The sequence below is a fragment of the Papio anubis genome, chromosome 7 (assembly GCF_008728515.1).
Source record: "Papio anubis isolate 15944 chromosome 7, Panubis1.0, whole genome shotgun sequence".
In the NCBI taxonomy this organism is placed as follows: domain Eukaryota; kingdom Metazoa; phylum Chordata; class Mammalia; order Primates; family Cercopithecidae; genus Papio; species Papio anubis.
In genome coordinates this window covers 81,658,194-81,682,513 of record NC_044982.1, presented here as the reverse complement: position 1 = coordinate 81,682,513, position 24,320 = coordinate 81,658,194, and the positions used below count along the sequence as shown (strand labels likewise).

Below are 24,320 nucleotides of genomic sequence, written 5' to 3'. Positions count from 1 at the left end.
CGACTTCCCACAGACCTGTTTTCGGCTTGTCTGAGACATTAAAACATGGAAGCGACAAAGGACCTATGACTGATAGGAATCCTTAGTGGTCTTATCCCCTCACCTAGGCCACTCTACGCTCCTTCCCTCCCTTCCCCCTGCAACCCCTCTCCTTCACGTTGTACCCCTCCCCACTCCTCCTTGTGCCCCTCACCTCAGGCTTCCCTCCTCATCAGTTGTTCCTCCTTTCTCTTTTTTATTCTTCCTCTCACAAAACTACATAAATATCTTATGCGAAAAGTGAGGAGGAAGCGAAAGGAAAGAGAGTGTTGAGGTAGGGTGTGCAAAGCAAAGGGAACTAGACTAAAATCACCTGCAGGCTCAACCAGAGGGCGGCCCGGGAGTCACCAGTGGTATTATCCCAGGGAAGGAGAGATATAGGAGAGATATAAGGAGGAATTAAAAAAGAAAAAAGAAGAGATGCCCAAAAAAGACATCCAGCATTAAATGTGGTATTAATACTGGTTAATAAGTTGGTCGGAAGATTAGAAAAAACAGCTGGAAGAGGGAATCTCACTTAAATCTCCCAAAGGTAGGTGTGAATTTGAGCAGATTAAATAGCTTTCAATAACTTGATGTGCTCATTTTGTCAGCATTTTAATTCTCATCCCTTTATGGATTAATTTGAGTGACACAACTCAGCCCACACCTGGTTTGACGTGACAGATAGATTCGAAGCACCACATGTTTTTCTAATCTTTACACTCCTAAGAAACCTACTAGAACAGATTCAGAGTTGAGTGAGTTGCGCTCCACTCTTTAACCTCCCACCCAGGGCATGACATGTCTTTGAAAGGACAGCACTTTGAGAATCAAGTTCAGGGGCAGAATCAGTGATTGCTCTTCAAGCCTAGTAAATATGACAAGATATCTAGCACTGTCTTTTCTTTTCTCTTCAACCCTGCTTATATTCTTATATTCTTTCTCTTAAACTCTTCCTCTTCTTTTCTTCTCCAACCCTCTACCCACTACCACCATCCTGCTCATAAGCATTGCTTAGAAACCAAACCAAACAAAACCAATCCAAAGCAAACCAAAGGCCTTATCTCCAGCTGTTTCAGTTGTAGGAGGTGTCGTGTATTAAAACTGCTGTATCTCATTAGGTAATGTAATTTAAGTTTCCTCGCATCAACTTGCCAGTAAGAGAATCTAAGAACTGTATGCCAATGCTATGGTTTAAATGTGTTCCCCAAAATTCTTGTGTTGTAAACTTAACTCCAAATGCAGCAGTGTTGGGAGGTGGGGCCTAATGGCAGAGCCCTCATGAATGGATTAATGCCATTAGCTGGGGAGTGGATTTTTTACAGTGGGAGTGGCTTTATTATAAAAGTGAATTTGGCCCCCTCTTGCTCTCTTTCTCCCTTTCCCTTCCTTTTTCTCCCCTCCCTTCACTTGTCCTCCCTTCTTGTCCCTTCTCTTCTCCTCTCCTCACCTCCTTTCACCTCCTCCTTCCCCCCTCATTTTTTCTTGCCTTTCCACTCTTCTGCGATAGAATGATGCAACCAGATACGGTGCCTCAGTCTTAGACTTCCCAGCCTCCAGAACCATGAGCCAAATTAATTTCTGTTTATTGTAAATTATTCACTCTCAGGTATTCTCTTATGGCAACAAAAAACAGACTAAGACAGTCAAGTATTATTGAAATGTCTGTTTTACTCATAATCTACTGAAAGTGTTTCGTCCTGAGACTTCAGTGACACAAAAACTTGGGATCATTTTTGATACTGGATTGAAATTCAAACTCAAAGCTCTTCCTAACAGGGCATAGTGAATCTAGTGGCTTCCTGTCTAATGCCCTATCAGAGTGACCATGGGGTTTACCATGAAGCCAGGTACTTTTGAGAATGAAAGGAATCAGTACTCATGATTGCACCAAGACAATTGATACAAACCTGAACTGTCCTTTACAAACATGATGCACAGTCCCATGCCTATTGTGGAAACGCTAAATATGAGGAGCAGCATTTTCTTGCAGTCATGCATGGCTCCATTCTCTGAATGCCTAAAGTCCTAGATGAAGTTGTCACTCTTTTGGAATTTAGCATAGTTCGTCTTAAAATTTTATTTTTCTTTATAAGAATCTATCCTTGAGATTGAGGTCTGAATTCACATTTCCATTTCCAGGAGAGATCCACAAATCCTCAAGACATGTTTGTTGATCATGACCAAGGTTGGCCTAAGAGGAGTTATTGGTTCTCCCTGGTTTTGAGGGGATACCACTACCCCACAGCTTGTGAGCGAGTCCTCCTGAACACTTACGCACTTCCCCTTGAGGGTTAAGGAATGTATTGGTTTCCTATTGCTTTTGTAACAGCTTAGTACAAACAGTGGATTAAACCAACAATTTATTATCTGATAGTTCTGGACATCAGAAGTACTAAAACTAAGGTGTGAGTAAGGCTGCCATCAAGTCAGTTAAAGAAGAAAACATAAATTCTTCCCAAGTGGCTTAGACCGTCACCTGCTGGGGTTGCCTATTTCCTCTCAAGGTTTCTTCTGGCTCTTGGCTAGCACACCGTGGGGAAACTACATGCATGATCCACATACATACATCTCCTGAGAAGAGTCTAGGAGGAAACCTTCAGCGTACAATTAAGATATCTGGAATGTAAGAGTTCATCGCTGGTACCCTTTCCCAGGTCCAAGTCTTCTTCTAAAGGACCAGGCGTATTCCTCCCATTCTCTGCCCCAGTTCCCCCGAGCTGCACTCCACCTGACAGTAAGGAGGTACTAGCTGTGCTGCTGGCATCTGAAAAACAAAAAAAAAAGTAAAGAAAATCTGCCATACTTCTATCAGCTACTACCACACAAAGTTTCACTGGTCAAAACTGTTGGTGTCACTTCTGTCTTAGGCTCTCACTCACACCATGTAATGGCCTTCTGTTCCAGGAAAGTTATGCTTTCACCTTCTTTCTTCTTCATGACCAGTTAAGGGTTTATAATATTCTTTGCAAGACATGCATTGGCATAGGTCATAGGGGCCTATATTTTCAATCGTCTTTCAAATTTATTTCATTCTGAAAATGAAGACTTCAGCTTTTTCATAGCCAAACATACATATAACCACCATGATCAAGTTAACATGCATTGAATGCCTGCAGTATGCAAATCACCATGTTAATACTTTATACCTACTGTCCCATTGAATCCTTACAACAGCCCTATGAAATAAGAATTAATTTCTAATGTTATTAATGAGGAAACTAAGGTTTAGAGAAACGTCTTGTTTAACATGCGCATGCGCGTGCACGCGCGCGCGCACACACACACACACACACACACACATTTCTCAATACAGTTTAGGCTCAAGAGAAAAAACATCAAAATTAATATATAAATAGAAGCAGTAAAATGATGTTAAAGAGAAAAATAAAGTTGATCTTTTCTTTAGTTAGGGGGTATCTTAGTTCACTTAGTATTGTAACAGAACACTTGAGGCTGGGTAATTTATAAAGAAAAGAGTTTCAATTGGTGTATGATTGTGCAGGCTGGAAGGTTCAATATTGGGCAGCAGCATGTGGTGAGGGCCTCAAGCAGTTTCCACTAGTGGTGAAAAGTGAAAAGGGAGTGGGCATGTGCAAAATGATTGCATGGTGAGAGAGGAAGCGAGAGAGAAAAACTGAGGAAGCCACACTCTTTAACAAGGCATTCTCACGGGAACTAATCCACTTAAGAGCAAAAACTCACTCACCCTGGCAGGAGGATGTTAATCTATTCATAAGGACTCCACCCCTGTGATCCAAACACCTCCCTCTAGGCCCCACCTCCCAACACCACCACGTTGGGGATCAAATTTCTTTCTTCCTTTTTTTAAAATTATACTTTAAATTCTAGGGTACATGTGCACAATGTGCAGGTTTGTTACATATGTATACATGTGCCATGTTGGTGTGCTGCACCCATTAACTCGTCATTTACATTAGGTATCTCTCCTAATGCTATCCCTCCTCCCTACCCACTCCCCACATTGGCCCCGGGGTGTGATGTTCCCCTTCCTGTGTCCAAGTGATCTCATTGTTTAATTCCCACCTATGAGTGAGAACACACGGTGTTTGGTTTTCTGTTCTGTTCTTTCAATAGTTTGCTGAGAATGATGGTTTCCAGCTACATCCATGTCCCTACAAAGGACACGAACTCATCCTTTTTTATGGCTGCATAGTATTCCATGTTGTATATGTGCCACGTTTTCTTAATCCAGTCTGTAACTGATGGTCATTTAGGTTGATTCCAAATCTTTGCTGTTGTGAATAGTGCTGCAATAAACATACGTGTCCATGTGTCTTTATAGCAGCATGATTTATAATCCTTTGGGTATATACCCAGAAGGGTGAAATGGTATTTCCAGTTCTAGATCCTTGAGGAATCGCCACACTGTTTTCCACAATGGTTGAACTAGTTTACAATCCCACCAACAGTGTAAAAGTGTTCCTATTTCTCCACATCCTCTCCAGCACCTGTTGTTTCCTGACTTTTTAATGATTGCCATTCTAACTGGTGTGAGATGGTATCTCATTGTGGTTTTGATTTGCATTTCTCTGATGGTGAGTGATGATGAGCATTATTTCATGTGTCTGTTGGCTATATAAATGTCTTCTTTTGAGAAGTGTCTGTTCATATCCTTTGCCCACTTTTTGATGGGGTTGTTTGTTTTTTTGTTGTAAATTTGATTGAGTTTTTTATAGGTTCTGGATATTAGCCCTTTGTCAGATGAGTAGATTGCAAAAATTTTCTCCCATTCTGTAGGTTGTCTGTTCACTCTGATGGTAGTTTCTTTTGCTGTGCAGAAGCTCTTTAGTTTAATTAGATCCCATTTGTCAATTTTGGCTTTTGTTGCCATTGTTTTTGGTGTTTTAGACATGAAGTCCTTGCCCATGCCTTTGTCCTGAATAATATTACCTAGGTTTTCTTCTAGAGTTTTTATGGTTTCAGGTCTAACATTTAAGTCTCCATTCCATCTTGAATTAATTTTTGTATAAGGAGTAAGGAAAGGATCCAGTTTCAGCTTTCTGCTTATGGCTAGTCAATTTTCCCAGCACCATTTATTCAATAAGGAATCCTTTCCCTATTTCTTGTTTTTGTCAGGTTTGTCAAAGAGCAGATGGCTGTAGATGTGTGATATTATTTCTGAGGGCTCTGTTCTGTTCCATTGGTCTATATCTCTGTTTTGGTACCAGTACCATGCTGTTTTGGTTACTGTAGCCTTGTAGTATAGTTTGAAGTCAGGTAGTGTGATGCCTCCAGCTTTGCTCTTTTGGCTTACGATTGTCTTGGCAATGCAGAGTCTTTTTTGGTTCCATATGAACTTTAAAGCAGTTTTTTCCAATTCTGTGAAGAAAGTCATTGGTAGCTTAATGGGGATGGCATTGAATCTATAAGTTACCTTGGGTAGTATGACCATTTTCATAATATTGATTCTTTCTATCCATGAGCATGGTATGTTCTTCCATTTGTTTGTGTTCTCTTTTATTTCACTGAGCAGTGGTTTGTAGTTCTTGAAGAGGTCCTTCACATCCCTTGTAAGTTGGATTCCTAGGTATTTTATTCTCTTTGAAGCAATTATGAATGGGAGTTCACTCATGATTTGGCTCTCTGTTTGTCTGTTATTGGTGTATAAGAATGCTTGTGATTTTTGCACATTGATTGTATATCCTGAGACTTTGCTGAAGTTGCTTATCAGCTTAAGGAGATTTTGGGCTGAGATGATGGGGTTTTCTAAATATACAATCATGTCATCTGCAAATAGGGACAATTTGAGTTCTTCTTTTCCTAATTGAATACACTTTATTTCTTTCTCTTGCCTGATTGCCCTAGATAGAACTTCCAACATTATGTTGAATAGGAGTGGTGAGAGAGGGCATCCCTGTCTTGTGCCAGTTTTCAAAGGGAATGCTTCCAGTTTTTTCCCATTCAGTATGATAATGGCTGTGGGTTTGCCCTAAATAGCTCTTATTATTTTGAGATACGTTCCATCAATACCGAATTTATTGAGAGTTTTTAACATGAAGGGCTGTTGAATTTTTTTAAAGGCCTTTTCTGCATCTATTGAGATAATCATGTGGTTTTTGTCTTTGGTTCTGTTTATATGCTGGATTATGTTTATTGATTTGCGTATGTTGAACCAGCCTTGCATCCCAGGAATGAAGACTACTTGATCATGGTGGATAAGCTTTTTAATGTGCTGCTGGATTCGGTTTGCCAGTATTTTATTGAGGATTTTTGCATCAATCTTCATCATGGATCTTGGTCTAAAATTCTCTTTTTTTGTTGTATCTCTGTCAGGCTTTGGTATCCGGATAATGTTGGCCTCATAAAATGAGTTAGGGAGGATTCCCTCTTTTTCTATTGATTTGAATATTTTCAGAAGGAATGGTACCAACTCCTCCTTGAGTTTTGTTTGGCAGGAACAAGCTGCATCCAAACCAAAGCAGGAGGGAAGAACTGATAAACCATGATGGTAGCAGGTTGCCATCAATGCATTCATTGAATCAATGAACACATATTTATCGAGTTTCTACTAATATGTGCCCTTAGATACACAGACATAATTGAGATTTAGTCTTAGTTCTCTACGAGCCACCTGTTTAGTAAGAAAACAGATCTCATCTGTGATATACAGCAGAATGTTCTAGAGTGCCAAGAAAGGCAATCTCATTCTTACTTAATGAATAGTAAGAAGTAAGTGATTACTTCAGCCTGGCAGAAAATCAGGGAGAATTTTGTGGGAAGAAGAAGTACTGAGTGGAGCCCTGCAAGGTAAGTAGAATTTGAATGAGTCTGTAGGGGAAAGCGGCCCAGGCCCAGCATCCAGTGTGACTCAAGACATGAAGGTAGGAAAAGTGGTACCTTCTTAGAGCAGATTTATTTATTTATTTATTTATTTATTTATTTATTTATTTATTGAGACACAGTCTCATTCTGTCATTCAGGCTGGAGTGCAGTGGTGCCATCTCAGCTCACTGCAACCTCCACCTCCTGGGTTCAAGTGATCTTCCAACCTCAGCCTCTCGAGTGGCTGAGACCACAGATGCATGCCACTACCCCTGGCTAATTTTGTGTTTTTGTAGAGATGAGGTCTTTTGTAGAGATGAGACTACTCAGGCTAGTCTCAAATTCCTGGGCTCAAGTGATCTTCCCAAGTGCTGTAATTCCAGCACTTTCTGCTTCCCAAAGTACTGCGATTACATGTTTGGGCCCCTGCACCTGGGTCCTCAGGGTAGAATTATGATTGAGCTATCAGGTGTGAAAGTGAGGAGTGAGTTGGGAAGGTGGCTGGGGTTAGATCATGTAGGAATTTGCATGTTAGACTATGGAATTCACATTTTATTTTGTAGATAATGAGAATGCCCTAAAGGTTTTTGAGCAAGAAAGTGACATAAATGAGGGCTTCCAAACAGGCAGCCAAAGGACGAGATATTATCTACTGATGTGTTTTTTTAGTTAGGATGGTACATTTCACGTAAAAAAAATGTCTATCTTGGCTTCTCTTTTAAAAAGTTGGAGGGTCTGGTGGCACTGGCCTGCTTCCCTACTGCCACCCACAATGTCTGAAACACAGCAGAATGTCCTTTTAGGACACACACATGCAATTTCAGTTTGCCACAGTCTACACCATTCCTAATTGCCTTCTACAAACCTATTTTACTTTGATACCCTGTTTGGGCTCTGTTGGGAGAAAATTTGTGAGCTCTGACATAAATGATCGGACTGTTTTCCTGAAGTTGGACCTGATATACTTGCAGGCAGGTTTGCATAGGGGAGGTAGGAGAATGCTACTGAAATCTCTAATCTCTGGTGCAGTCCTCACTTTAGTTACATTGTATTTCTACCACAGTAGAAAATAGGAATATTCAGACTGGGATGAATGACTTTAGTATCCCTGTTTCCTGGGAATATTCTCACAAGAGTACGTACAAAACACATTGCCTACAGTAGATTATTGATAAAAGTTGAGCAACTTGAGTAGTTCAGCTAAACATTGGTGAGATTAGAGTTAGATCAGTCACCATGATGAAAAAACACACGTAGAAAAGACTGTATCTAAGAAATAGAATTGTCAGGCTTGTAACTACTCAAATGGTTGATATTAATGAAAAAATAACTCTCCTAATGACTTTACAACAAAATTTTAGCCCTACACAATCTCTTGAGATATGTGCAACTATTCCCACTTTATAGTTGAGGAAAGGGAGAGAGCTTAGGTTTAAGCTGATGTAGAATGTTAAGAGGGGGATAATAGTCCTGTAACAAGAGAAAATGAATTCAGATTTGAACATACTGAGCTACATGGAAATTTCCAGCAGCAAAGTCAGAAATTCAGTTCTGGAGTTCAGGAGAAAGGTCAAGGCCAGAGCAGTATTTTTGTATAAAAGTTAAAAAAATCAGCTTATGGAATAAATTCATTGACTTGCAAAAAGTATATAAAAACAGAAGAGGGGGCAGGATGGCATTATTCGGGAAATGTGCTCTTAGGGATTGGGGACAAGGCAAGTCAGAGAGCTAGAGTTTAGAAGCTTCTGGTGCTACTGCAGGGAACTGGCCACTGGATGTTTGACTGGGACATCCCGAGAGAGCAGTTACAGCAGTGTGACTGGGAAGGACACCAACTTGTAAGGGCTAGGGAGTCAGTACCATTCTCTCATGGTGTTTTTTTTTTGTGCAGAGTTGCTGAGAAGATAGTATGTTACAGATTTCACAATGGAGGATACAAGTATAGACCAAAGACACAAGGAAAGGGGGGCTCTTGTTGATGGAACAAGGTACTGGAAGCAGCAGGAAGAGAAGGGGATGAAGGGCTCTAGAAGAGGAGCCCTCCTCATTGTGGGCAGCTATTACAGTTGGGCATGCAGAGATCCAAAATAACTTAGACAAGGAAGGAAGGGAAAGTGAAATGATTTTGTGTGGCATAGTCCTGATCTTAGCAAAGTAGAAAATTAGATCATTTGCCAAAAGCAAGGGATTTGCCAAAAGATGCTCTGGTGAATGGTAAAGGTCTGGCACAGGGGCTACGCCAAGTTGACTGAGCATCTACTGAAATGGTGTATCAGGCAGGGCCAGGCAGGACTAGGATACCATGCCAGTTGTGTTAACAGGAAGATTTTAATATAAGGAATTGTTAATTAGTAAAAGGTAGTTAACCTTTAGAAGCAGCAGGCGCAATGTTCACAGAGTCCAGCTCCAGCATAACACAGCAGGGCAAAGAAGGGCAGATCTGAAACTGGGAACAGTAAAATGATAACTGGCATAAATGAATAAAAAGATCACCCAATACAAGAAGTAACTTTGCAGCTTAGAAATCCATTATTTCTTCTTCTCTCCCAGATTTAGAATCCCAAAGAAGAGGAAAGTCCTGAAGAATCAGGGAAGATGTATGGCTGCAGAAGTTGAATGGGAGCAGTGGAAGAACCTGCCAATATCAAATATGAAACAGGACAACAACAAGCAGGGTTTGTTTATTTATTTATTTATTTGTCTTGGGGAATTAAGTGCCCTCTGATGGCTGCTTTCTGCCTTCCAGAGGTTGGAGAAACTTGCTGTCATGGAGCCACCCTAATGAGGGCGAGCTCGGTAGCAGCATGCTGTGTGGCAGGCAGTGCTGAGCGGCGGGAGAGGCTGGCGGCTGGAGACCCGCAGAGTGCAGACCCGGAGGAGGGCTGAGTCAGGAGGGCAGGCCCAGGCAATTTGAAGCCTGAAAAATGTTGATGGTTTCGAATGTTTTGCCTTCTAAAATGTGGTCTCAATTTATCCTCCCATTCAATAGCATTTGATTGTCAAGTGTAATCAAGCTTTTGAAAGCTACCTTTTACAAAATTTGCATTTCTCTATGAGTGAGGCTGAATATCGTTTCATATGTTTAGTTACTTGGAGTTTTTTTTTTTTTCCTGTAACTCCCATTTGTGCCCCTTCTGCGTGGGGGCTTTAGTACAGGGCAGGTTTGTTCATTTAAAAAGAATCTATTAAGTGCCTGATAAATCTTAGCAGCCTGGTGAACAAAATAGACATGGTTCCTCGCCTGTCAGAGCTTAATGTATCATGGACAAAACAATAAAGAAGTAGACAAATGTACAAACACGCATTTCCTTAGGTTCTGTGGAAAGAAAGAAGGGCAGGTCATGAGGAGGGAAAGCCATGAGGTCTACTTTAGATGTGATGGTCAGGGGAAGCCTTTCTGAGGAGACATTTAGGTGGAGACTTGATAGTCCAGAAATGATCAGCTGTGTGAAGGGTCAGGGAAAGAAGTGTTCCTCACACAGTCACAGCCGTGCGAAGGTTTTCAGGTGTGAAAGTCTCGCATGTTTGGAGAACTGAAAGATGGCCAGGCCAGGTAAGGGCTAATGAGTAACAGGATGGTGTTTGTTTATGGTCCTGATTGAACTCAGGGGCGTGGGAGGGGCATGGATATCTCTCTCTAGGCATAAGTAAACCTGAGAACTATAATTTAAGGCTTTTTTTTTTTTTTTTTCCTAAAGAAAACCCCACGATAAAAAATTAGGCCAGCTGGGCACTGTGGCTCACGCCTGTAATCCCAGCACTTTAGGAGGCCAAGGTGTGGTGGATCACTTGAGGCCAGGAGTTTGAGACCAGCCTGGACATCATGGTGAAACCCCGTCTCTACTAAAAATACAAAAATAAGCTGGGCGTGGTGGCGGGTGCCTGTAATCCTAGCTATTAGGGAGACTGAGGCAGGAGAATTGCTTGAACCCAGGAAGCGGAGGTTGCAGTGAGCTGAGATTGCACCATTGCACTCCAGCCTGGGTGACAGAGTAAGACTCTGTCTCAAGAAAAATAAAAAAAAAACAAGAAAAAAAAATAAATAAAAATTTAGGTCAGTGTCTCTTGTGGGTTTGCTTATGGAATTAAGGCCTGTGGGAAGTGCTGGAAGCCGTCATCTGTTGACAGACTGTTGGACGGGTTTGAATGGCTTCTGAAGTAGATTCAGCAATTTCCCCTCCTTGCCCTTTCCTGCCGCTCATGCTTTGTAAGGATAGCGTTTGTTAGAGCTCCCTCTACCCCTCATGTGGAAACCTCAGCCTCCTTCTGCCTTCCCCTCATCCCACCTCTGCAGAGAGGACTTGAACAAAGGGAGAAGCAGGACAGGGACCTGCGGGAAGCCTTGTTGGGGCGGGGGGCTTCTGGCTCGCACTTCTTCCACCTCTGGTGTCCATATCCAGCAGATTGGGTGAGTGGTAGGTGCACAAGGGCAACCTTATGTAGGGAGGGTGGCTCAGCCACCATGGAGGATCATGGCGGAGCCAGAGGAGCAGAAGCATGAAGTAGACAGCTTAGACCAGCTCAGCATCAGGCTAAGGGGAGACAGTTACACCTTCTTCCCGTCCTTCCTTCTGCTGTTTCCACGAGGAAAGTGAGGCCAGGCCGGGCACCCTCACAAGGCAGCAGAGAGCTGGCGGCTGGGTCTTCCCTAGTCAGGATGACAGTGCTGCCCTCAGGGAGTGGTGTTTAGGTGAGCCGAGTCTTTATCAGAAAGGATGGCCTTGGATTGCATCTTTCCATGCGTATCCTGTCTCCCTGGGGTAACTGAGTCACCATTCCTTCCACTTTTACCCAGTGAATTCCCAAGACTTTGGCCATTGGTGTGGCCCCCTCTATGTGACTCTCACGTTAAGATGACCAGATGTAAGGACCTGAGTGTGCCTCAGTTCAGTCCCCATGCTGGGGGAGAGGAGGTCCACTCTCCCTGGCTGCTTTCTAAAATTTTATAGTTTGTTTTCAATAAGTCTTCCCAAGTGGGTAGAGATCAGTTTCTCCAACAGTATGTCAGACTCTGAAGAGTTGTCAGGGACTCTGGGGTGGACTGCCTACAGGCTGACCGTCTGGCACCACACTCTCCCTCAGTCCCTGGAATGCTCTGAATCTCTCCCTCCCTGGGATGGTCTCCAGTCCAGCTGTCTCCTTCCCCGAGCAGGTTGGAACTGTCTTCTACTATTGCTTTTGTTCTACTTCCCATGATGGCAAATAGAGTCCAAGTGTCAGGAGGTTTTTTTCCTTTGAGGGGGAGAAGGAAGTCATGATACTATCTAGTACTTCAGGGATGAGCTTGTAGGGGAAGGGGTAGAGGTAGATAAGAGATTCCTCTAAAAGTTGAGTGGGACCAGTGAAAGATCCAGGTTTTAGTGAGTAATGCACACCTCCTCAGCACTTTGGACTTACCAGAGCTCTTTCACATTCCACAATCCACTTTACTCACCAGGCCTCCAAGGCATGCAGGGTGGGGACGATTTTCCTGTGCAACATAAAGATCCAGATACAGATTAAACTGTATCATTTGCTTAAGAACACAAAGCTAGTGACAAAGCCAGGAGGCTCTCTGCTAGAAAAGATCCTAGTTAGTTTCCTTTTTCAAAAAGAAATTTGCAAACTGGCTGCAATGGCTCATGTCCATAATCCCAGCACTTTGGAATGGGAAGCAGGAGGATCACTTGAGGCCAGGCACAAGCGTAATGCACAGTGCAATATTTAGAGGAGTAGAGTTTGATATTTTGGTTGGGGCAGGTCCACTATTATAAGTAGCATGATCCCCCTTGCTTGGACTGTCCTTTCCAAATGACCTAATAATAATGTTGGTCGTTAATAGCATCAAGGCAACTATGGGAGAACATGGTATGCTGACAACATAGAATTTCTGAGACCTTCCTTTTAACTGAACGCCTCAAGATGCTTCCATAAAAGGTATGTTATTAAAAATTTACACATTAGTGAGATGTTAGTCACTTCCTTTTTTCTCTTAGAGCTATTTTCACTCTAGACCCAGGTTCAATTTGTGGAGTAAATGGTTCTCTTTTAATTACTATCAACTTAAGTCATTTGGGAGTGGCTTATTTTTGAGAAAGGCCTTCCAGCATCCTTGGAGTCACACCAATATATCTGTAGAACAACCTTAAACATTGTTTTTCAAGGGGAGTATGAATTATTATCCAAAAGGCATGTCCAATCATCTCCCAGATCATAAAACCATTCATTTCCATCCCCATAGTTGATGACAGACATGGAGGCCAATTTGTCTCACTTCTGTCTCTTGCAAATTTAGCCTTTTTGGAATTTTTTTTTTCCAGAAAGTGCCCAACACTGGGTGCCTGTAGTCCAGGAGTCTCTCCTTTATCCCAGAGCGGGCATCTATGGGATGTCAAGGGGTCTTCATCCCTGGGCCATAAAAATGAGTGTACCTCGGTACAATAATGTCTGTCCCGTGTGTCCTATGCTAACAGGAATTTAAGGAAGGTTTGTCTATTCTACCAGCCAGCAGCACAGTGTGGCAAGCATCCAGGCCTGTAAAGTTTACTGCTTTGTTCTGGGTCCATTACAGGGAAGCAGCCCACTGCCAAGCTGACATACATGGACCCCTTATGTGTCAGGCACGGGGCTAAAGGTTTTACATTCATTATTTCATCAATCCTTATAATGATCACCCCAATTTTAAAGAAAACAGGCACAGAGACAGTCAGTAACTTACTCAAGGCCTCACACGTGGTAAAACTGGAGCTGGATTTCAGAGCAGGGCAGGTGAACCTAGGTCCTCATCTTAAATACGATGCTGCCTCCAGGAAATCACCACAAGGGGGCTCCCTGTCCTCATCCACGCCTGCTAAAAGGCGATGCGTTTTATTTTTCCACCCCAGGAGGTGCCAGGTAGGGCACAATTCATACATTCTTATTTCCCTCATTTTCCTTCTGTCCAAATGCCAAGGCTCCTTCAGTATTGGAAGGTTTCGGACCAATGTAAATGTGTTTACCAGTATCAGTCACTGTATCTCCAGTTCCAAAAACACAAAACATCCCCTGAAAGAAGCCACTGTACTATGAATAAAATGACATTTAATAGTAGAAACCGGATTTATCTTCCTGGGGCAGTAAAAGAAAGGAATTGTTTTAAGGAAAGCTAACAGAAGGCTTGAGGCTTCAAACACTAAGGATGCAGTGTTACAATTAAGGGATTTTCTTCAGATACTATGGGTCATCCGTGGCATGTTTTAAATCGCAGGGTTAAGCTCAGAGAACTCATGGGCTCATTTTTCTTCTTTCCATGTCATCTGACAAAGTGGCAAAGCAATTGTGATACAATGTCGTGGGACAAAGGCTCCATATCTAGTGCTGACAAGTGACACCTGGGACTTGCAGGACTAGAAATTCCTGTCCAGCTCTTGACACATCTAAGTCTGGATGTGTGATGAGGCTGGGAGCCATAGAAACAGGCATCCTTGGGCTGGCTGAGTATGCAAAAGACAGGAAAATAATGTACAAAAATATCTCCACTCTATCTGAGAAAATCAGCAGCATTTAAAACGTCTAACAGACAAAATGTGAGAGCAATAATAATATACATCGGCAAACAACTCAGCATCATGTAGGTCTGTCCATTAGTCCCTGTGGGCTGAAGGAAGCAAGGCAGCTTTGCCTCATCGAACTACGTCCATCAGTGGCCAGTGAGATGGACCACGGGGGCAGACACTGTTATGCCCAGGTTCATGACTTGTGAGCAGAAAGAAGAAAATGTGTCAGAAAACTTTAGGGGAGGGAGAGAGGTGGGAAGTGAAAATAACAACTCTGGAAATCCTGAGGTTCCAGATGACGCTCAAGGGAGAAAATAAAATGGGGGTTAAGGCAGGTTACACTATAGTAGTAATATAGCTTAAATGCACATTATATTTAATTTTCTCAATGGTTTTTTTTTTTTTTTTTTGACAAGGTCTTGCTCTGTCACCCAGGCTGGAGTGTAGTGGCACAATCATGGCTCACTGCAGCCTCAACATCCCAGGCTCAAGTGATTCTCCCTCCTCAGCCTCCTCAGTAGCTGGGACTATAGGTGTGCACAACCACGCTTGGCTATTTTTTGTATTTCTTGTAGAGATGGGGTTTCACCACGTTGCCCAGGCTGGTCTCGAACTCTTGGGCTCAAGTGTTCTGTCCACCTCAGCCTCTCAAAGTGCTGGGATTACAGGCATGAGCCTGGCCCTCAACAGCTTTAATTTGCTGGTTTAAAATCTAGTAAACATCCGGGGAAGCCAGGTGCCAGATCATCCCAGACCTGCTGGAATTTTTTTTTTTTTTTCCTTTAGAAAACACAACATGACCAACGACATCAAAATGGCAAATTTGGGAGTAAAATGTGTTTATTTCTAAAAGCTCCCCAATTGGTTGTGGCAGGCAGCCAGGATGGAGGAACTGCTCTAAGAAGCCACTGTAAACCAATACTTTATTTATGGGTAACGCCTTAGGGAGAGCTAAAGCAGGATTTAGGAAGGGCCAGGAAGCAAGGAGGGCATGAACAGGAGAAAGAAGACTGTTCAAAAGGTTGGGGCGAAGGTATAAATGAAGGCAAATTTACCATCAGGTTGGTTTGGTTATACAAAACCATTTTAGATGTATTTTCTAGATTTTAACGAAGCAAACCACAAGAAAACCCGTCCTTTGCACCATCTTGTTAAAGAGGACTGTTAGTGCATTCACGTTTAGAGAATGTGAGACTTGCCTTGTGGGTGGGATGTGTCCTTTTTCCGTGTCTCTTACATCTTTGCTTGTCTTCATGCTCTGATAATGGTCCACCTGTAGCACTGACACAATTTCACTGGCACTAGGAAGTACTGTCCCCTGCCCACCCGTGCCAAGATGGGCAGGAAGCTGGCATAGAGTGACTCAGGGGGCTATGCAAGAGCAGTGCACAGCTGTCTTCTCCACGCCTGCTGAGAGTGCTTAGGTGAACATGCATACGTACTTCCGGCTACCACACAAGTTAGCCTATGAAAGGCACACAGAATGGGTAGCAACAGAAAACAATACTCAGACATTTGCATCTTGAAATTTATTTCTGGTGTTTTTCACCGCGCCTCCCCTTCTGTTTCCCCACGTCTGCCCCAATCTGCTTGTTGAGGCAGATGATGATTATGATAAGTCAATCGTTTTTCCTAAGCATGTTCTCACTAATGCAGGGGAAAGGCACCACCGATTTCTTATATTAATCCTCCCGTAAAATTTGAGAGTTGGTTGTGGTGTAATCGCTAATAAAAATTATATTAAAAAAGGATAATCTTTGCAGGGCAATCGGCTTATAATTTAGTTCACAAGAGCAAGTGCCTTTAAATGCATAATTCACTTAAGGCTGGGTCCTCATCTACCCAAACCATATCTCTACTCATTCTTCTCTGAAAAGTGAAGACTGCAGTCTTTCCTTTCCACCTGCACTTCTCCCAGGAAATATCTCCAAGTCCCCCTTGCTTTATTGAGCGTCCACGCCAACCCAGAGACAGCTGTTCTGCTGCAGTAGTCGCCCAAATCACTTCCCTTGAAAACAAATGGGGCGATGCAATATGTTGCATTTGCTTTCCCATAAAAATAAATTGACACAATACAAGCAAGTCTTCTTTCCAATTTAACAGGGCATGAAACTAGTTCGCTGAATGAGGGCACATGCTATAATATGAACTCGAATGGCGCACATCACTAATATCGGGAGAAAGGTAATTATTAATCAGCTTAATTGCTTCACCCAGGAGAAGGAAAAAAAAAACTTGCTGAATAGATGCCCATTGTCTAGATTAAGGTTAGCTCTTTAGTCTTTATTACATTCCAAGCTTTTCCATTAGAACATATGTAATGACATTTTATCATCATGCTAATACTAGTTCTGAGGTTTCCCCTTAGGCACATAAGATTTTCCTATTAGTATAAAAAATGTGGTGACATGTACTTATCTGTTAGTGTTTTATAGATTTCATAAATAACTGCAAGAAACAAATTTCATCACAGAGTTAAAATATTTAATGACAAAATTAGGATTTGCTGTAATAGTGAATCAATAGAGCAGGTGTTACTTATCTCTGAATTAAACAAAAATTGTATTTGACATCTCAGAGAACTTCTGAAGAATTAATAACTGTACGACAGACATCAGGAGTGTCACAATTTCTAAAATTAAGAGCTAAACCTATCTTCAATGCCCTTTATTTAGGGCATCCTGTAAATAATTTTAAATAGATACACAACCTTTGCTAGCCACAAAAGTAGTATTAAAACAGATTTCACTGTAATTTAAGTCTAACACGTAATCTGAACTTCTTCAAAGCTTGAAAAAAGGTAACTACTGATCATGTTACATTTTACAAATACATTCTTTAATATGAAACATTAACCTGAATAACTGCATACTTTCTGTACACAGGCATCTAATAATACTAGTGAGAAATACTATAGCTATATTCCAGGAAGAAGTGGTAATACTGGAAAGTTTTTTTCCTTTATGAGTTGTCCATACAGTAAGTCCTTCACAGAAATATAGTATCCCAAAATTCATAGAGAAGTGCAGAAATGAAACAAACAAACGAAATGTCTTCTGACAAGCCCAGCCAAACAAGCTGGTCCCAAATGATGAGAGTTATTTTGTCTAAGTTAGACTGTATTAATACTTTGTACTGCAGCACCTTCTACAAAAGGATAGCAAAGAACTTCACATGTGTTATCACTAGGCTCCTCTGCAAGAGGCTGGGAGGTAAAGGAGGGGCAGGGATTGCTATTACAGCCCTCTCTGTTGTGGGGAGGCCTAGGTAGGACTTTTGACACTGAGAGGTCAAAGGTATGAACACAGCCTGGAAACTAATCATTAGAGGGGGCTAATAAAGATTCAGGTGGGCTTTCTTCTAATTCAGGCTATTTCCAATGAGACTTAGGTCTAAAAGGATAAGCAGAGAGGAAAGACGGCAACTCATGGAATAGTTACATGTATCAAGAGTAACTATTATAATTCTACCAGGGAAAAAGAATCTTGGGTTTCACAGTATGCTTATGACCTCATCCTCAGCTACTTTAGAAGCAGCTTCCCAAACACTGTTGTTAGAGATTTGGCAACTAATTCTGTTCTTGAATTTGGCGGATTGTCAGGGGGTTTTAGATTTATCCTTTCAATTATTTATACCAACTCTCTCTCTCTCTGTGAAACCAGAATCCCATTTGGAAAGATAAATACATCTCTCTCTCTCTCTCTCTTTCTCTCTCTCTCTCTCTGTGTGTGTGTATTCTGAACTGAGGTCTGCAAAGTCTATTTGGAGTGATATTTGGGGCTTTTCCTAGAAATTAAAATAGCTTCCAACAGTACTCACCAAATGGCATGTTCCTCACTTCTTTAAACTTTTAAGACACCAAAAAGAAAGTATAAAATATTATAGTTAACTTATATAGTTTATTAAATTTTATAGAGGGTTTTCTTGAGTTGGATCATCTAAAAGGCTTCTAAAATTTGTCTCCAACAAATCTCATCTCCTTTTTAATGTGCACCGTCTGATATTTTTTCCCCCAACAGACAAACTTTCTCTCTCCCTGGGAATGCTTAGTTAGGAGAACTCAAGCTATTTAAATCAGTATTAACAATCCAAAAATCATCTTATGCTCCTATGTAAGAGGCTGCAATACACATCAACTCAATTGGCAAAATGGATAGGATGGAATAGATAGGGGTCCTGAAGATTCAGGCAGCTTAAAAATCAATGCGCTGCAGTGGTAGGCTTACAATATGTCTGAGATGTGCAGCTTGTCTCCTCTAGCATTTTAACCCTCTAGGAAACAAAACTTCTAGACTCTAAGCCCCTTATTATCTTGAGTAATAGAAAATCACGAGGTGTGTGACTAACTGTATTGAAACTGACTGCAATGTAAAGGTTCGTGATTGTGGTGTTTTATACCAGACCAGGCAAGGTGCAACTGCCATGAAATGCAATTTGTCAAGAAACTCACATGTTAAATTACATTAAATAAATAGATAGCAAAAACAACATCAAAACCTCCAAAATCCAGATACCAAGAAACTAAAGGCCCTTTCCCAAGGACATTATAAAGGTGTCTCTAAAATAGGCGTGACTGTAAAAAGACAAGACAAATATTTTAAATGTACTACTTGTTCACATTATCATTGACACAGACCTTTATCTGGACAAATCAATTTTTTGATAAAAATATAAGCGCTTTTCCATACCAGCGACCATCACTATGACAATGACAAGAGAAACATCTGTGAATGCACAGAGGGTTTTAGGTAGGCTTTTCTTTAGGCCTTTACTCTCAAATTTTTATCCTTCATACGATAATTCCAAATAAACACCCTGGATATAAGTAGGAAGAGTATTTAAGCTGTAACTCAGGAAAGAGATTTCTATCTGTGATTCTGATTTTTTATTTTTGAATGCAGGTGATGGTTCATGCAAAAGATTACTATGCAAGGAGCAAAATCTAAGGCTGCTGTTTTCCCCAATAAATCCAATTGTTTTCTACAATGTAGAATTTTAATCTTCAAATTAAGTGTAGCTAGGACAGTGAGTGAAACTAAGCACTGCTTGACTTTCATTTTCATCTAGGAAAAACAACATCTGATGTCACCACATTAAAATGTCTTCCTGCTTCATGTCAGAGAAAAAAATACATGTTGCCAGTTTAGACCCAGCGCAGTTTATCATTTGGTCCAAATTTCACATTCAAACTACAAAAAATATTTTTAAATAAAGAAAACATATTCAAAACATACATATACACACATACACACAGTGGGGGGAGGGAAAAACCCAAAATGAAGCTGATGCTATTGTAGTATTTATTAGCAAGATCATTAGGGAAGTGTAAAAATGCAACACCGTTTCTTTCACATTAACATCTGAAAAGAAAACACAAAAACCACGCTAAGTGTCCAAATATTGGAAAAAAAGAAGCAAGCGGAGGTCCCGAATTCTTGTAAAAACTGCTGAACAAACTCTTCAGTTTCTCTTAGGAAGGGTCACCAGGATAGGCAGTTTCTCAACATTTGTGCTTCATGGCGAGCTAAGGAGAGAGAGGAATGAGAAAAGTAAGACTTTCTTAGCAGGGAGATTTCACTGTGCTGCTCCCTCTCCACCTCCACAATGCGAAGCAGCACAAAATTCTACTCTCTGTGGCAGATCACCATTACTAATTACAGTAGCACCTTTAAATGTGCAACATTTTTTCAAATAGTTCCTGGGACATTTCATTTGTTACTCTTCCTTATGACAGCTTTGCCGGTGTATGCATCCAGGCGGGAGGGAGTGCTGTGTGGTGTTCTTTCATCACACTGAAGGAACAAATGAAGAAACCAATGGACAGGCAGAATGAGTGAATTACCCTAGCAACAGCTGGGGTTCCCAGCTATCCAGGAGAAGCGGCACCCCTGAATTATATTTACTGGCATCTCATGAAGTATTAAAAATCAACAGCTTTTAGTGAGACAATCTACAACCATCTATTTAATATGCAGCCTGGACATTCAACCAAGTCCACAGTCCTTCACAATTTAATTGTGTTATTGGCGAGGGCCAAAACACACCAAATCCTGACTTTGATTTATGCCTTTCCCATTGGTGTTTGTAAAACATAGTCTATTAAAATACTAGGTCTTTTAAATGGGAACATAAAATACCACAGTATCAGTCAATATTTTCCCAAGCCCAGCCAGCCCACGATAATGTATTTAAGGAAATGATATGCAGGTGCAGAATATAAAATTAAATTTGTCTTTACTTTTCTTAGCCAGATCTTTCCCAAGGAGTCCATACAGTGATGTGAACCAGAAGGCAGAACAGAGGCTGAACTGTAACTCCTCATGTATCCAGAGTTTGATATCAGGGACTAATTCCCGTGGTTGGGGCTGGAAACAACTGGGGTTAGGGTTCTGTGGCTCAGAAATCCTTTGAGCAAAGAACAGGTGATTCTCTGCAGGCAATAACTTTGCAGAAAGCCCTGTCATCTGCATCCTGACCAGGCTCTCTGCCTTTTAAGAATTAGTAAGGCCGATCCTACTGATTTCACCCAGTGGTGCTCCGCATCATTTTGGAAGATGTCACTAATCCATTTCTCCAGCAAAATCCAAGGCAACCCGAGTCTTCTCTTTCTCTTCTTGACATCTGCAACAAGTAAGTTATAACCCTGGGGCTGCCATCTCAGCTAAGCCACCAGCAAAGGCAGGGTCAACACTCACAAGCAGTGCCCCCAGCCAGGTTTGCATGTGATAGAGGGGACCTTTGGACCAGTCCTCATGTTGATAAGTTAATCTCTGCTTGGGAAACCTCAGCTGGAAGAGCTCCTGGTACCTCTGTCTGGTGATGCCGGTGAAGACCTCCACAGATGTTCTGCAATGCTGAAACCGACAGTCAGTCAACTGTCAGACACAGGGCTTGGGAAGTTCCAAATGTGCCCAGGCTGTCGTGCTGAGTGATGTGGGTTCTTGCCAAGAAGGGTAGAGGTGGCTAAGTACTCCTGACCTCGACGAGTTTATAGTCCAGGAAACATATAGTCCAGGTTGGTGCAAATGGCAGAGCCAGGGCTCTAGCTTAGATCTGTCCCACTTCCTGGCCACACGCTGAACCTCATCACTGCATGGCCTCTATTTCTTGCTCTGCTTCTAGTTTTTATACATTATTCAGCAACATGGACCATCACATCAACACAGAGCGGTTAAGTGTTGTGCATAATAAATACTGACCATAAATATTTGATCAGTGCTGCTGTCCTGGTATTCAATGAGCTGTTAACTTTCAACTAATGGGCTTGTGACAATTTACCCACAGCCATTAATCTTCAGTACTGTGATTGTGCTGCTGTTCAAACCAGACCCTGGTAACCAGGACAGTGCATCTGGAATGGAGCTAAGGGGAGCCCCTGGCCCACGACCAGCTGAGATTTGCAGAAATACAGTTACTGGACATTTTGCTATTTGAGTATTGCCATGGTCCAAATGTTTGTGTTTCCCCAAAATTCTTATGTTGAAACCTAACCCCCAAGGTGATACTATTAGAAGGTGGAACCTTTGAGAGGCAGTTAGGTCACGAGGGCAGAGCACTCATGAATGAGATTACTGTCCTTACAAAGTGGCTGAAGCGAGACCCCTCACCGCTTCCACCATGTGAGGACATGATGAGAAGGTGCCATGTATGAACCAAACAACAGGCCCTCACCAGACACAGGATTTGCCAGTTCCTTGATCTTTGACTTCCCAGCCTCCAGAATTGTAAGAAATAAATTTCTGTTGTATATAAATCACCCAGTTGATGGTATTTTGTTATAGCAGCCTGAATGTACTAAGAAAGTAGTATCATTTTAGTTTTTGTTTAAAAATTCCCTAGGAATTAGGAGTGTTAGAATATGGAAGGCAGGGAGGTAGAGCAGAAAGAGCACTGCCTGAAATGAGGTCAGGATATCTGCTGCTACAAATCTGCTGTATGACCTTGAGCTCTAAAGTCACAGCTGCTCCACACCTCAGCCTCCTCTTATGTCTATAAAAAAGTCTCCAACTCTAAATGCCAATGGATAAATTTAGGTGTCAGAGTTGTTAAAATTTAAAATTTCCTTTTGATATGTTTTGTGTTCTTAATATCTCATGGAAAGAGTTCTCTTTCAACGCTACGCATGTAACCTACTCAACCTAAAAAATGATAATAATAAAATTGTGACTGATACCAGGGAGATATAGTATCAGTATATCTGTATATCAGTATATCAATAATAATAAATAATAAAATCATGTATTTTATTTTTATAATACTATTATGATATAATAGTATTATATTATAATAATATAATAGTATAATACTATGTATTATAAGACCTGTGCTCCTAAGACCCAGACCTGAGCTCCTTAGGTAGTAAGGGTAGAGGCAGCCATTCCCTCCCAGTGAGAGATACGCCACACACCCTTTCTTCCTCCACACATGTAGGCTAGTGTAAAACAGGGTGGGTCAATGTTTTTTTCTGCAAGAAATGTCATCTGAGGATGTCTGAGTGTGGGTAATGCTCTTGTCTACTGACTCACAGCCTATGGTGGGGCAGTCAAAGCACTGCACCTGCTGCAACATTGTGCTTTTTGGCAAGGGAAAGTGAGCAGATCTGATTCTGTGATTGTGGTCACTTTCCTAAGGTTAACCTTGCATGAAGTCAGGAGCTCAAGAAAGAACCACACTTCCTCAAACCAGGCTCACCAGAGTGGAGGTAGGGGAGTCAGTCTGGGGAGGCGGAGGGGAAAGGATCATTTTCTATCTGCACTGTAGACGACGAACACCTGCATATTTTGAAGTCAGGGTTGTACAAAAGTGATTCGCTCACTCTTGCACCTGGGTCATTGCAGGAGTCCTGGAACAAGTTAGAAGGCCAAAGACCCTTTTCTACTGGACTCTACAAAGGTGTGCCAAACTCTCCAGCTGGGGTTGGGTGCCCTTATTCAACTGGGAGCTCTAGGACCTGCCACCTGGCATTGCCATTTTCTGCTCAGGACTCTGCCATGTGTTCTGGCCCCCACTTGTAAGCACAACTTACTCCTTCTGAGTCAACAGAGCCATGCTTGTCTAGTGGGTAGAATGCCTGGGTTCCATCTCTGAACTCTCCCCTCACCAGCAGGCCTGGCTGTGGCTTGTCCAGTAAAATGACATCTTCATGGTCAGCCTATGCTAGCAGGTCCAAATCAAGAGTCCTAGGCCCTGGGAAAATAACCACACCTTATCTAGAGAGGTCAGTCTGCTTGTTAGGAATACTGCCAGTGCCAGTGATTCATAGGCACATATCCCAGTTTCAGACAACTGCAAGTCTGGCCATGACACTCTCCAACTCTCATACACATTAACAGACACTAGTAACCCCTCCTCTTCCCCCTGAGATTACCTAAGGGAGGGGAAACCAAAATAAACACAAGCTGTCCATGCCTCACCTCTCCCGAGTGAAAGCAGATAACTGCTAGAAATACATTTTCCCACTGGTCAAGCCAGAGACCCCTTTGCCTTTGGTGGCTGCATTAGTTTCTATCCTGATAGGTCCTGTTTCAAGGGCTGATCTGTGTTTAGATAGTATCAACATTTAGCAGGAGGCCCTCCCACACCCCTTTCCCTTTGGGTTTGGGAGGTACAAAATCTTCTCCTCCATTCCTTCCCTGTCCCTGTGTTGAGGATCCTCAACCACCAGTATCAATTCTCCAATCCCTCAACCATGCTCATTATGTGACTGAATAGGGCAGGGTCAGTAAAAAAAAAAAAAAAAGATATATATATAAAATATATATGAAAATGATTACAAATAATAGTAATTTAGATTTATATGCACTACATACTGTGCTAATAGCTTTGAACTCATTCAATTCTCTGAATACTCTAGGAGGTACTTACCATTCTCATAAAGAATGGTGCTCTATTTTACTGATGAGAAAACTGAGGCTTAGAGAAATGAAGCATTTGCCCAAGGTCACCAAGATGGTAAATGATAGAGCTATACTCAAACACAAGATGTTAACTACTATTCCA

General features: G+C 41.8%; 1 protein-coding gene and 1 long non-coding RNA gene across 6 annotated transcripts in view; one reads left to right on the top strand and one right to left on the bottom strand.

The window, feature by feature from the left end:
* Window positions 1-9,204: 9,204 nt before the first annotated feature.
* On the top strand, window positions 9,205-22,523 carry LOC103886150. 2 transcript variants are annotated; one of them, XR_004184963.1, is made up of 4 exons: window positions 9,212-9,262; window positions 9,358-9,482; window positions 12,629-12,723; window positions 20,569-22,523. It is a non-coding gene; the product is annotated as an uncharacterized LOC103886150 (long non-coding RNA). The 2 variants fall into 2 exon arrangements; XR_649591.4 differs by having other exon boundaries at window positions 9,205-9,482.
* Window positions 16,784-24,320, bottom strand: part of STXBP6 (syntaxin binding protein 6) — a 251,812-nt gene continuing 244,275 nt past the window's right edge. For all 4 annotated transcript variants that reach the window (XM_009211329.2, XM_009211332.3, XM_009211330.3 and 1 more), the window contains exon 6: window positions 16,784-19,845. In XM_009211329.2, coding sequence (XP_009209593.1) covers window positions 19,822-19,845 — 24 coding nt within the window. In that variant the 3' untranslated portion in view covers window positions 16,784-19,821. The remainder of the gene's footprint in view (window positions 19,846-24,320) is intronic.